The 15,006-nt window shown below is 37.2% G+C and overlaps 1 protein-coding gene across 1 annotated transcript in view; it reads left to right on the plus strand.

Moving 5' to 3' along the window:
- The window catches only part of kcnh1a (potassium voltage-gated channel, subfamily H (eag-related), member 1a), a 65,206-nt gene that overhangs the window by 13,241 nt on the left and 36,959 nt on the right, over positions 1-15,006 (plus strand). The window contains exons 3-6 of the mRNA XM_014969503.2: positions 6,025-6,131; positions 7,281-7,409; positions 8,293-8,411; positions 8,509-8,901. Coding sequence (XP_014824989.1) covers positions 6,025-6,131; positions 7,281-7,409; positions 8,293-8,411; positions 8,509-8,901 — 748 coding nt within the window. The remainder of the gene's footprint in view (positions 1-6,024; positions 6,132-7,280; positions 7,410-8,292; positions 8,412-8,508; positions 8,902-15,006) is intronic.

Here is a 15,006-nt window from a genome sequence, read left to right on the forward strand (position 1 = left end):
CAAACATTTAAAACAAAAATCTAAAACAATCAAACTGGTTTAGGTAGAAACGCAACAATTTTTCCTACTTCTGGTAAAAAAAATGCATTGATATACCGATTAGAATACATCAGAATATTACCTTATAGGTTCTAAATAAAATAAATGTAGATTGTCATTTTGGTGGATTGAATTAAGCCAAGCTGATTCAGACTGAATATTTTGGAGGGAAGTTAGCACACGGTCTCTTTCTGTGCGAGAAATCGCGACAGTTGTGGAGTTGTGTTAAAGTTTACTTTTCCACATCCGTCTCACTTTGTCCTGACTCTGTTCCTATTAGCCTTCAAAGGTAAGCTGAAGTAGGCAATAATTGACAAGAAAAGGTCAATTATGTGAAAGAAAACATGAACAGTTGTTCTCAGAACATCATTTGCCTTACGCTGCTTTAGCCACTCAAGGTCTTCTTTTGAACTTCTATTAATGTAATGTGGTTATTAGGACTGATTGGTGCAGCATAGTTATTACTGAGTCTTTGCTTGGGATATCAGAGACCTTGTTGTAGATGGACTTTTTCTTAAATGGAGAAAAAAAAAGCTATTTTAAGTAAGAAAATAAAAACCTGGAGTTGTGCAGGATTAGCCTCAATCGTTCAAATCTGAACTTTATTTCTAAATATTCCAGGAAAAAGCATCTTCTTAGTTTTGTCATTAAATTATATTGAAATCATAGTGGTTTCTTCTCCTTTGAAGGCGGCGCCAGTGGCTTCCTGACTGCTGTCACAACATTTAAAAGTTCTGAAATAATATCCACTTGAGGTTGAATTGTAAAAATGGATCAAATCTACCATTTATTGACATCTTGACTATCTAAATTTAGATGTCGCTAATTGCTCAAACCTTTACTCATCTGCTTCCTCAGTCTTCTTGTACAATCATCTTAAAATGAGCCAAATGCGTGACTTGTACCGGGCGACCAGAGAAAAAAACAAAGAAAAACAAAACAAAACAAAACCACAAATCCGAAAGACAATCTCCAAACAAGAACGGCACATGTAGACAGACAGGAGTGAGGATTCAGCACTGAACAATGATAATAAATGATAGAGTGAGGAGTGATTAGGGAAACGTATGCAGGTCCTGAGCCACGAGTAGGCGGTGGTGACATGGCAAGCAGAGGATACGGCGAGGGTAAGTGAGGACACCGAAGGGGAACGACAGGAAACAGAAACAAGAGATGGAGATATTTAGCTTGAGAGCTGAAGAGAGGTGATATAGACCAAGAGCAAAACCAGAAAAAAAGTCATGAAACGTATAAAACAAACAAACAAACAAAAAAAAGCCTTAGCAGCAATACTGCTAACACTGTTGACTTTGCTGGATTATTTATTGACCAGTTGATAAGGCCTTTTACTTTCCGAAATCGTTTAATTTACAACAGGCCCCAGCAAAAGAAGTGCAGTATTCACTACAAGCTTTCTAAATAATTTTAGTCTAGAAATATGAAGTCTAAAGTTAGTGCAAATCCTGCACTCTGCAGCAACACACCTGAAGCAAATGAATGATTACTGATGAGGCCTTTGCACAGCCTGCTGTAATTCAGCCTTTTGATTCAGGCATTGTGTGTTTGGAAACCCGCTTACTTTGCACATTGAACATAGCTCTTAGTTCATCTGTTGCTTTTTATCATTTGATTTCACTTATTTAGTGCCACTGGAATAAATGGCAACATATTAATCATTCTAGAAGATATCCAATAGGAGACTGTTAAATCGAGGTGGTAATTTTTAGTTTTATTCTTTTTTTGGTCAAATGAGTATGAACGACGACGGCTGGGGTTATCAGGGAAATAGTTTACAATGTATCCTGTTAGACTTTTAGAGTTTCTGACAGTTTCATTGACTTTTTGTTCCTTGTTTAGTTGAGCAACATGTGCTAATGCTAGAGTCAGTCATGCTAGCGAGCTAAACTTCACAATCCTGAGGGAGTCGTTGCCACATGGCGCCTATTTTCTGTGGCCGTCTTAAAAAGACACGGTGTTAAAATAGGGTGATAGCATTAGCGCATCAGTTAACTACTTGTCCGCCTCTCTGAAGGACGTACAGAACAGAGTGAAAACAGGATACCGCTAGCAATGAGACGCCACATTGTGCTTCTGAGCTGTTTTGTGATACTTCAAAATTGGCTGCTACTGATACACTTACATCTTGTCCTCTGACACGATGGGCTGTGGGTACATTTTGTGACGTCATTGCAAACACCCCATATATTTTTTGCATACCTCTACCCAACATGCTAATAGGCTGTAAGATTGCTCCCTTTATGCGCCGGCTCCTCCGTGAGCCTACGCTCTCAAAAGTGCAAGTTATTATGACCCTGCATCCTCTGAGCAGCTGCACGTTTGTCCTCCTCATCCTGTCAGTTAAAGTAGCACTTTAAGCTTTCATCTGACAGCTTGACAGATACATCCTGGATTCCAGTCTGCACCTTGGGAAAAAAGAAAAAAAAAACCTGCAGAGATCCTGGATGTCTTCTCCGTCTCCCAGCAACCAGTGCCGAACTTGGGTACAGTTAATGAGCATTCACTGTTCTTGCTGCATCTTGTTTTCCAGAGATAACCCTCTGATTTTGGGACAAATACTTATGAGACCAGATATTTAAATGGTCTGTTATGGTTTCCAGTAACCCAACATTAATATCTGTATTGGTCCTGATATTGAAAAAAATTCTACATCGGGTATCGGTGAAAAAGTGCCCGAACCATAAGGGTGAGTGAATTGAGACTAAGTCTATGCTTTGTGCTCCGAATGCTTTATTATTTATTTTACAATATATTGAGAATTCCTAATTGCATTTGCTGAACTATTTGAAAGGAAGTTTTGTTGCAGTTTATTTTTTATATCTTTGACCAAGATAGTCAGCCTGTTGTTTTTGTCAGTTTATTTATTTGACATTGGCTGTTCTACTTAAATATACCAATGTTCTACTGGCATTGGTAAATTTTAGTGTGCCTGTAAAAGTGTAGACTTCTCAAATAAATTTGTACTTCAGTACATAGTTCAGTATTTTATTTTATTTTAAAGAAACGTTTTAAGTTAATTTAGCGATGTTTTATTGGATCGGTATCGGACGATGCCAAACTTCAGATATCTGTATCAGTATCAGAAGTGAAAAAAATGCATCTGTTGGCTTAATGTCAGAATAATGAGACTAATAATGTTTCTAGGCACATTTTATTGTTCTCTTCAAAACTAGACATTTACACACACTAGAAGAAGCCATTATAGTGTCATACACAGTTATATTAGCTATATTGTTTGCACCCGGATTGTCATTTCTTTTCCTTCGGCTTCACAAGCTTTTGTGAAGTTTTGAGTACGAATTCTCCAAATGAAACTCTTTAGAGGTAGATTTTGAATGATATGCATAATTTGTGGAATTTCCAACCTTTAATTAGTTTTTAATAAACAGTCTTTCAGAAAGTTTCACTTTTTGCTTTCATTTCTCTTCAAACATTTCCCTCTGGCTTTAATCATCACATGGTCTTTGAGTCCTTTTTAGCTTCTGTCTGAAGCCATCTTTTTGAGCCTCGTTGTGCGGCCATAAAATATTCACTCATTGTGGCTCTTGGATGTTTTTGAGCATGATGCAAACATTAAATGTATACTCCTCCTCCCTGAGTCCAAAACCTAACTCCCCATGTGCTGCAGATGTGTTGAGATCAAAGAGGCTATTTCCATCTTAACTGATCTTCCTGTGTATCCGTGATGTTTTTTTTTTTTGTTTTTTTATATCCGTGCTGGATCTTGTAAACACCGTGGCAGACCTTTGGGAATTTCCACACATGACAAGGAAGTTGTTTCAGAAATTATTATGCAATATGTTTTTTCTTTGAAGAAAGTCGCTCTCCTTCCGGCAAAGAAAAGACAGAACGAGAAAGGGGCGACATTAATCAGCGTTATTACATCAAGCGCCACTCGGAAAGCGTCAGACTGTCTTATTAGATACGGGCCTCCTTTTGTATTTCATAACAAGATATATTTAGATCATGCTGGAAACTGCTGCTTAAGGCAGCACTAACACACGAAGTGAGATGAATCCCTCTGGAGCGTGGCTGAAGACAATCTTTAGGTTAAACTCCTATTCAAGAGGCTCGTTTTGCCAATTAGACATCACGGATGGCTTACCGTTTTATTGTTTCGTGGTACATTTCAGTGCGTTTGTGTCTATGTATAAATTCAGTCTAGTCTGCAGATGTAACAGGCAACCGCTTTGGTTTCCTACCTTTAAACTCTGGTGGTTGTATTAAAATTGTCTGCTGTTTGGTTTTCAAGACATTTCAGATTTGAGAGACGTCTGTTGTCTTGTCCTGAGCTTATTGACAAAGCAAGTGAATTACGACGCAGCTAAAGTAAATGCGATTCCACTCTTTCACGCCCTGTTACTTTTGGAAGTTGCAAAGAAAATATACGCTTCCTGTTGCCACCAAGGTTCTGGCTGGATAGTCGAGAGCTCCACTAATCAGAAGCTCATTTAAATGGATTGGTTTAATGGCTTTATTTTGAATGTTTTTTTTTCCTGATCTTTTTTTCAACTTTTAAACGGGTTTTCACAACATTGTCCTGTTGGAACACTAAGCTGTATAAATGTTTTAATCAACCAGCTGTTGAATATGTAGGGAGCACAAATAGTGAAACACACTCTTAGCATAATACTTGACAATTGATCGTTTAGCTAAATTTGAAAACCTCATCTTGCCTCCTCAAAATGTTCTCTCAAACATTGTTGGAAAATAATAGTTCAAAACATCATTTTAAGCCCAGACTTAAGTAGACATTAATATTGATTATGAGTGCATGTAGCCTTCTGATTGTTTATTTAATTTTTTTTTGTTTCATTTGCTTAATTTACAAACTGGTAGCTGGAAGATTTCACTACACAGTGCATTAATGATTTTTTACTTTCTTTTTAGCTTCAAGGTTTTCAGCAGCCCGTAACTAACAGGTGTTGAAATATAAGTAGAAGAATCTGTTCTCTCAGATCAGTAGATTAGTAGAGTGATTAATTCACACTTAGAGAAGTTAAGCAGTTTGACCAATTCTCACTCTCACAATTAATATTCTCCTGAATAAATCATTGTAAAACCAGAAGTGTCATTTTTCTTTATGTACATTCAATCTGCTGCACAGACACTGCTTGATATGGTTTCATTAAACTGAGTGAAGGAACTTTCCTGATTTCTGGTTTCCCTTCACCACCTGTCCCACACCAGGCTGTGTTGATAGAAAACATAGCTAAAAACAAAAAATGATTTTAAGACTCACTGAATGTGACTCATACTACATTATATGTACTGGCTTATTTTATAATGTTAAAAAGGAAACAGAAGACGGAGAAAATAAAAGATAAAACCAATGTGCAACAAGATTTCACTTCATTTAATAAAAATGTGTTTATTGTATAAGATTCAAACATTTGTTCCAGCTTTATGCCTGGAGGGTGAGCCTGAAAACTGACTCTAAGTGACCTCAATGCGCAACTTTTAAACTTTTTGATGTTTATGGTTAACTGACAAATAGGGGGGGGGGAATGTGCAAACACACTGAAACCAGTAGCTTCCAGTAATAGCCTATGACAAGCGAAAATGTGGCGTATTTTGCATGATGCAGAGACATTTTACATTTAGCAGAGAGTCTCCAGAGAGTTTACAACAATAATGATGGCAGAAGCAGCTGCTCATTTGGAATTGATGAGGGCAAATTTGGCAGCTTGAAGGTGGCGCTTGTCTGGAATTGACAGCAGAGCTGATTAGGAACCTGATCTGCATTTTGTCATTTGTGGACAAAGAGAAAAAAAAAAAAAAAAAGAAGAGAAATTGCTCATCCCCTCACATCCTTTTTCCAAACTGACATATACAAACAAACAAACAAAAAAAGCTTCTTAGATACAGTCATAAATTTAGCTTTGCTCAGCAATCTTCATAGAGGTGTCCACTGAATGTACACATTTTTTTTTACCCCCCCCCCCCCTCTCTTTCTCCTCTTTTCAGCTTTATGTACGGGGAGCTCACCGACAAGGACACGACGGAAAAAGTCCGACTAACGTTTGAGAATTATGAGATGAACTCATTTGAAATCCTGATGTACAAGAAGAACAGTAAGTAGCGGTGGCAAATGTGAAGGAAGAGAGAAACGAGAGTCTCCTCTCCTTTGTAATGCAAATGCACTCGGGGCTTGTGCGGCGTGGAGCCGGAGTTCAAAGGCAGCCCAGAACATTTCGGCGTCTGTAGAAATGTGCTAATTGGTTTAAGAGCCAGACTGGAACTGGAAAACCTTCCAAAGGAGAATATGGTGCTGTTTGTTTCAACATGCAGGTGTAGACTAATACAATATTACAGTCCCTATTATGTAATGGAAAAAGCTGTGATACAAAAGGCGAACCGAGGCCCACTGTAAAACTGATGAATGAAAATAGTCTTTTAAGCTTTTTATTGCTTGCATATAAAATCAGATAATAAATATTTCTTGATATAAATTTGAAATACTTCCAAAGTTACATGGATTTCTTTAATAATTAAGAAGTCTGTGGAATGAGTTGACTTAAATTAGTTTAAACTGTTTTTAAAAATACTTCCTGAATGAACCAAAGTATCTTCTCCCAGGTTTGTTGTTTTATTAACTTTTTTCCCCTTTGATTTGACAAAACTATCACAAAAACTTCACAATGCATTTACGTCTTACTTAGTGGTTTAACTTGTGCAGAGTGAATGTAGGCAGATCCGATGTTGCTTATTTGAAGATAAACATTTTTCATGGCTAATTTATTTAACAATCTGATTTAAATGAATTAAACCCAAGTCTATTAGAAAAAAATAAATATTTTTAAAGTGTTTCCTAAGTCTGGATAATTATGAGAAGAAAAAGGAGTATATAAAGTATATCAAAATTTTCAGAGTTTTTCTTTGTCTGAAGATAAAAATGTAAGTTTCTATAAGTTGATCTAACCGGAGTTGTTTACTGTGATGATTCAACCACTCTACACTTGATCTATAAATAGTTACCTTTATTTTATTATTTTAAATTAGCTTGAAGTCAAAGCAAATAGTTTTATTCTGACATTACTTTTCATTTGTAAAGTAAACAAAATGAGAAAATTTGATTCAAAACTTTAATGAACTTTGAATTAAAGATTATAATATATTTTTTTACACTCATTCAACAAGTTGTGTTATTTTCTACATTAATAAAGGGCTATTTCCTCCTAACGAAAGCCGATGACGCAGCTAAACTTGTGTTCTGTTTTCAGGGACGCCGGTTTGGTTTTTTGTGAAAATTGCTCCCATTCGAAACGAACAAGAGAAAGTGGTTCTGTTCCTCTGTACGTTCAGCGACATCACAGCCTTCAAGCAGCCCATTGAGGACGATTCTTCCAAAGGTTAGACCCAACAGTTCACAGTTGTTCAGCAATCAACTTCAGAATGACATAAGAAAAAAACAAAACAAAACAAATCAAAACAAACACATTAACATTTATACCGAAACATTACTAATACGAAATACCTGGAATTGAAATCATCAGGATCAGAGTCACTTCATCTTTGCTTTAAAATCCATTTTGCAGCGGCTACTCTCTCACTGACGTGACGTTTCTCCTGGTTTTAATACTAATATTTAATGACTGGCTAGCAAGGCAAGTTTTCCATGCTGTAGCTTATTACATTCTGAAAGACTTGGAATTGCTATAATTGGTACCTAAGGTTTTACAAAGACGGGGAAATATAAAACAGGAAATGAAAATGAATACATGAAATATGATAAAATAAATAGATGCACTCAAATTGAACCCTAAAGAACTGAGAAAGTTCGACATGATTAGAGTACAGGTAGCTTGAATGTGGATCTGTAAACTGCACTAGAAATTTGGTGCAGCCACAAGAGAGGCCAAATCACCGTTAGCTTTTAGTAATAATCTCAAACATCAGGGGGAAACTGTACAAAATGTAGACCTCCTAGAGGACTGGTAATGTTAATGAAAAGAACATGCTAAATAAGATTATAGCAAGGAACATAAAAAGCTTTAAAGGTTAGCAAAACTTTTTATGCTTTTTATGCTTTGCTAACCTGTCTGGAGACAGACAGGGATCTGTTGCCTGGACGTGAAAATGGGGAAAAGAGACGCTACTAATGCTTTGTACCGGTTATTGGTGAGTAGGATTTCTGCAGTAGAAAGAGAGGCTTCTCAAAGCCAGGACTCCTAGGACTCAAAGACATGTTCTTGGAAACATGCAGTACCTACAATCTGTTTGTGTGAACTCCAGGTTGGGGGAAGTTTGCCCGATTGACTCGAGCGCTAACAAGCAGCAGGGGAGTCTTACAGCAGCTACAACCTACAGTTCATAAAGGAGAGAATGTCCATAAGCACTCCCGTCTCGCTGAGGTAAGACCGGCTTCAACCCTGTGGTGCAGCACATGTTAGTCAAGAGTTAGTCAATGTGTGTATTTTTCGCTGACGTCTTCCCCGTTGCGCCCTGCAGGTGCTGCAGCTTGGCTCTGACATCCTACCTCAGTACAAACAGGAGACCCCCAAAACCCCTCCTCACATCATCCTGCACTACTGCCTCTTTAAGACCACATGGGACTGGGTCATCCTCATCCTCACCTTTTACACGGCTATCATGGTGCCCTACAACGTCTCCTTCAAGACGAAGCAGAACAACGTGGCCTGGCTGGTGGTGGACAGCATCGTGGACGTCATCTTCCTGGTGGACATCGTCTTGAACTTTCACACCACGTTCGTGGGGCCCGCCGGCGAGGTCATCTCCGACCCCAAGCTGATCCGCATGAACTACCTGAAGACCTGGTTTGTGATCGACCTGCTCTCCTGCCTGCCCTACGATGTCATCAACGCCTTCGAGAACGTGGACGAGGTGAGTCCGCCGCTGCCCGAAGAGGCGCCGCTCAAAGTCCAAGTTCGTCAGGCGGCTTGTTCGGTCGTGCTAGATGAAAAGCTGCTGTTTCCCAAAGCATACCGTCAATTTAAACGCTTAAATTGACAGATTCTAACTTTTTAGCTCTGTATTAGGTCACGTTTAATTGTCAATTTACATTAGAACCATTTAGTTTGGACATTTTTGCGTGTTTGAGGCGATGTCAGAATGCTCATTTATGAATTACCTAAATGTCTTTTCCATGGTGATGAGTGTTTGCTGAAGAGCCATCACAGGATCTTGAGATAATTGGCACATTTTAATTGGCAAAGTGGCGTTGCTTTGTTAAACTAGGGCGCACTCCAGAGCTCTGCGACACTGAAACCCGAAAACCATTAACGCCTTCTGACAAGCTGACGAGGACTGACTCATTGGAGAATGTGGTTTAAAGGCTTTCCCTCTTCTTTTTTTTTTATTGTAGAAGTGCTGAGCTCTACAGTTTTAGCTTGATATGCTATTTTTATGATTTATTTCAGGTATAGTGAATGAGGGGGTTTCTGAATATCTGGCTCCTTTTTTTTTGATTATCCCATTTTTCTCTTGGAAAAAAGAGTCCCATAAAGTTTATAGCACTCTCCAGAATTATTGGCAACGCTTTTTAGAGCAAGGCCTTAGAATTAAATTAATCTTTTATTGCAGTAGCATAATTTAACACAGATTTTTTTTTTTTTTTTTTTTTTTAAAAGAACGCTTTATCCCATACATCTCGACAGCATCACTTTTGTCTTTAGGAAAGCGCTAACTCAACATTTATGGTGTTTTACAGAGAAAACAAGAAAAATTTGAGAATTCCTCTTTACAAAATCTCAATCATCAAGAGTACTGGGTCTTCGCTTTAGTTCATCCCACACGTTTTCTTTTTAATTCACATCTGGAAAAGAGGCTGATTTTGTCTTTGGTAAAGGAGATCTGTTTATTTGGTCAAATTTGATGACGCGTTATGCGGTGTTTTTTGTTGGAGGCCGCTGGGTTATCTATTTCAAAGAACTCATGACCTCGTGCACTCTAATGAAAATCCCTGGGTCTTTGGAAGAGAAACAGGCCCACAGCATCATTGATCATTTTAATGATTCCTCTGACTATAAGTGAAAGATCAGATGAGCAGCCAGAAACAGTTGGGTTCGATTTTATACCAGTGTGTTTTAAAAAAGTCAGTAGAGAGCAAAATCTGTATAATGCTTTTTATTCCCTTACATACAAATGCATTAGGAATACTAATACTGTTCCAAGGAAAAACAGAATGAATATTTATCTAAATTTATATCCCTCTGCAGTCAGTTGGGAAAGGCTCTGTCTGTTTTGTTTTTTTGTAAATACAAAACGTTCATTGTAATATAATGTAAAAAATGCTTGACAATTTAACATCCCCTTAAATCACTGAGCTAATTTTGAGTTGCATAACCACTGGCACCTTGGGTATCCTTAAATCCATTCGAAGTGTAGTGTAGTTTTCGGTTTTCTTCTGCAGCTTTTTTTTCATTTTGCTTTCCATCTTAAAGCATCTGAGAACATTTAGGCTGAGCAGCTCGTCATTTCCTGCACGTAGATTTTCCCCCGGCCAATCGATTGTTTGTGAAAGTGCTCGGCTCTTCGGCAATGACCCATTTTACTCAGATTTGCAGAGGGGAATTCTCTATAGCAAACATGTACAACACTGGCCACCTTCATCCACAAGTAGACATAAGACTGCTAATTTTCATTGTTCAAGTTGCTTTCTAAGGTATTCTGTGTGTCATCTTGTGTTTGTGTTTTAATGCTTTTCTATAACATGTGGTCATCTGTGCTTATGAATAAAGTTGGCTTAAATAAGAGCCACCTGTCTGCTTTTTCACAGAATGAGCCACATTACTGATTAAACTGTTATTTTAAGCATCCCGTCTGCCCCTTCCTTATAATGATTCTGTCACATTAACATAGCATCAGCTAGCTATTTCTAACATATTCAATGTGTTAGCAGCTATTACGCTACTAGCTACTTCTGATTTGCTACCAAAATTGGAGATTGAGCTCATTTGTAATGTTGGACTGCTACTGTTTCAAACACTTCTAATCATTTCCAATAAGTCAACACATATTTGACTTACTGAATGGCAGATTCTTTTGTTTCAAAGCAAAGATTCTTCCTCTCCTTCTCCTTCTTCTTTAGATTTTAAGGCACGTTGCATTCATTATTGTTGCACTACTGCCATCTGTTGGATCCTACTACTTATTCCTCAAATTCTCCCAACGAGTCCAGTATTTTTCATAAAACAAAAAACCTTCTCCTTCCCCTCGTTACTATTTAACTGATCAACCACATTCTCAACTTTCAATTCCCTATTAAAACCTAATTCTGTTTTCAGTAATCGTCTTTGATTTAGCGCAAGGAAATCTGTGTCACGTCATATTTATAACCCAGAAAACCGTGAAGACAACGATTACTAATGAAAAGTACCTAGACGCTGGGTATTGTTAATGGGCACCAGTCATTTTCACTTTGTTTGAAACAATTATACTTATCCTGCTGCAATAAAAGATTATTTTTTGTACACCACTCTTTCTGATTGTATCATTTGATGTCAGTGAAGAAGATAAAATAAATAGTTTAAACCCCCCTTCACGGAGCCAGGAGAACAATTGCTCAAGATCAGTTTGGGAAACTTATTGGACAGATGAAAACGGCGGTGGTTTAACAGTAATCCATAAGGAGATGCATTGCCTATGTTTAATTCAATTCACATTGATTAGACTCAGCTCCGTGGTGTAACATTTGTCAGGTTTCATTTTGGACCATTGTGTGCTCGTGTCCCTCAAAGTGCTTAAACGTGTCACGGTTCCATGATTCACGTGTGTTATTGTGTCAGTGTGAACTGCCGCGATGGCATTTAATGTCTCGGTGTGTCGGAAAGAGTCGAGCCCTGGGTTTCAGCTCCTGGGGATTAAAAGGTTGCTCACGGAGTCTGAGGTAACGTGAAAATCGGCACTAAATCTTTAAAATAGGGTCTCTGGTGTGGACAGACCGCATTGATCTGTTTCTGCAAGTCCAGCATTTTGGTCCTTTCGGGATCATTCAGGGCTGCAGCATCCGAAATGCTGACAAGCTCAAGTGTGGCAGAAATGTTCAGAGGTTTGCCTAGAGAGCAAAAATGAGAGAACTTTTATGGCTTCAGAAGGTGCTGTTTGGGGTTATTGTAACTTTTTTTTTTGATTTGCTGAGAAAAGCAAAAGTTTTAATAGCATTAGAAAGGAGGTTGTCAAAAAATCTGAGCAATGGTTATGTGGTCTAATTACGTCAGCTAATTTACGGGACTAAAATCGCTTCCCTTTGCTTTTGGTGTAAAAGAACAATGTTGAAATAACAAAAGTATATTCATGTTTTAGTCTCTGAAGTGAAGTCAAATAAATATAATTTTGTGACATTTCTATGCAGGGTGTTGGATTTATTTATTTATTTTTATATTATTGAACGTATAATTAAAACCAAGGAAATGGAATAAAGAAAAAGTCACCAAATTATCAACAAAAGCAATAGGTCAGGAAATGGATCTAAAGAGTGGGAGAGTGAGAGAATAAATTAGTGGATAGAATAAACATTTTAACATTTCTGGACACAATATTGAATGTTTTTAAACCTGTACTGACTCCATAAATATTAGGGAAAAAGTTATATATATATTTGGCCTCACCCTCTTTCTCTTCTGCCTGTGTTCATGCATGGGACGTGATGGGAAGAAATGGAATATATATATATATATATATATATATATATATATATATATATATATATATATATATGTATATGTATATATATATATATATATATATATATATATATATATATGTATATATATATATATTTTTAATCATTTGCATGGATTTCATAAAAACACTGATTCACTGGGTTTCGAATAATTACACTTAAAATCAAAAAATGGATTTTAAAGATGTAAAAAAGTTTGAGACTTTTGGTTCTCCATGTTTTTTTACAGTTTAACTGAGATGTGTGCTAAAAAAAACACATTCTAAGATTTTCCTCCCACTTTCTGCCTCCGACAACTCAGTGAATCCAGTAAGCTTCATATTGGTTGAAGGCGATGGTGCTGCTGCTGCAGACCTAATGACTGGCATGAATAACTTTGATGGCTGTTCCTCCCCAGCAGGTCTCCATTAAAGAAATGCTGGATGATGATTCAAGTTATTCATGGCGGTTTCTAAGTTATTCTTGTTTGGCGCATGCCTTGGTCACACCGTGCACTTCGATCAGTTTCAGTTTTGATTGTTGGATTTCATTTTTTGTTTTTTGTTTTTTTCCATGTATTTATTTGTTGCTTATCAGTAATTAAGTATTCTTTCTCATGTTCCTCGCTTTTGTTTCTTTCTTCTTTTTCCACCCCACCGCCCCCCTCACATTCTGTTTGCATGGCCTCACCCTCTTTCTCTTCTGCCTGTGTTCATGCATGGGACGTGATGGGAAGAATTGGAACCACCGAGCTGTCACCCAAGTAGGCTTCAGTTTGATTGGAATATGATAATGCACAGATTTGGGTTTTTACTTTACTCATGCACTCTTAAACAGTTTGGATAAACTTCTTCATTAGGCTTCAGAGATGGCATATGTTGCACACTTTATGTTACTCTTGCAGCAAATGTTTAGAAATTTGTGGCAAATCTGAGCTTGGCTGCATCCTGTTAATGGCTGTCAAAGCCGGTCGAGTCTCAAGACTTTGTTTGTTTCTTTTTTTTTTTTTTTTTTTAAATGTCAAGTTTAATTTTTAATTGCATTATAAGATCTATGGGATTAAGTCTTTATATCAGCGGTTTTGGATTACTTATGACAAAGCCATTGCAATTAATTTAACTCATTCTAGCATTAAAGTTGCAGATGTTACTTCAGACCACAGTTTCATGAAATGGAGTTGAAAGTCATCTGAAGGCTTTTCTTTCTTTCCTGCCTAACTGGGTTGAACCTAAATACAAACTTTAATGTGTTCCATTTGGGTTTTAGTTGATAGAATAAAACAAAAATAGTGCAATATTTGTGAAGTTGAAGAAAAATGATGCGTCTTGTCCATTTTATTTAACAAAATGACACACATTTGGATTCAGTTCCACGAGTCAATACTTTCATTGCATTTATAACTATGGATCCACTTTGCAGTCTAGAGAATTTTAACTGCATTTATTTATTTATTTTTGCAAAAGTGCTCAAGTTCAGTCTGAACCATTCGACTGTAACGCTGTGTGTTTAGGCTTCTGAGGCCTAAACACACAGCGTATCAAATGTTTTGGCAGCCAGGTTTTCTTTCAGGATTAGCCTGCTATCCATCTTCCTATCAACACTGATCGGCATCCATATTTCTGCTGAATAAAGATGATTTCAGAATGATGTGTAAAAATTAATTTTCTGCCACAAAGGTTATTTTGAATGGAGACCAAGAAGTTCATTATTGTTCTCATCTGACTAAAAGCACCATCTTCCACGTTTGTCGTGTTCACTAGATGAGTTAAACGAGACTCTGTTTTTTTTTCTTTATGCCACGTTTGCATAAAGACCAGATTTGTGAAGTTTAGAACTAATAGTTGTTCTGTCAACAGATTCTCCCACCTGAGCGGTAGATCTCTACAACTCCTCCACAGTTACCACAGGCCTCTGATTAATCCTGATGGTCCATGTTTGTCAGTTTAAATGTGTTGATAGGTTAGCACCTGATCTGACTGGTGTGTTTATTGATCTTCATGACAAACCTTTATGGTATGAACAGAACAACTGTGTTTGTATTGTATCACCAATTGACTCTGTTTATTAATTAAACTGAAGGCCTTTGGTTGCACTGAATTGTATTTAGGAGTAAAAAGTTAAAGGCTCTGAATACAAATGCACGCCAAAAAGATTTGAAAACCAGATATTATTTTCCTTCTGCTTCACAACTATACATTGTGTTGGCCTGTCACCTAAAATATCTGTATAATAAATTGAAGTTGCGGTTGTAAAGTGACAAAATGTGGGAAAGTTAAAGGCATACCAATAGTTTCATAAGGTAATTTATATTTAATATGACGTGATAA

Source organism: Poecilia mexicana, unplaced genomic scaffold (genome assembly GCF_051168715.1).
Source record: "Poecilia mexicana isolate PSO_F unplaced genomic scaffold, ASM5116871v1 scaffold_15, whole genome shotgun sequence".
NCBI classification, from domain to species: Eukaryota; Metazoa; Chordata; class Actinopteri; order Cyprinodontiformes; family Poeciliidae; genus Poecilia; species Poecilia mexicana.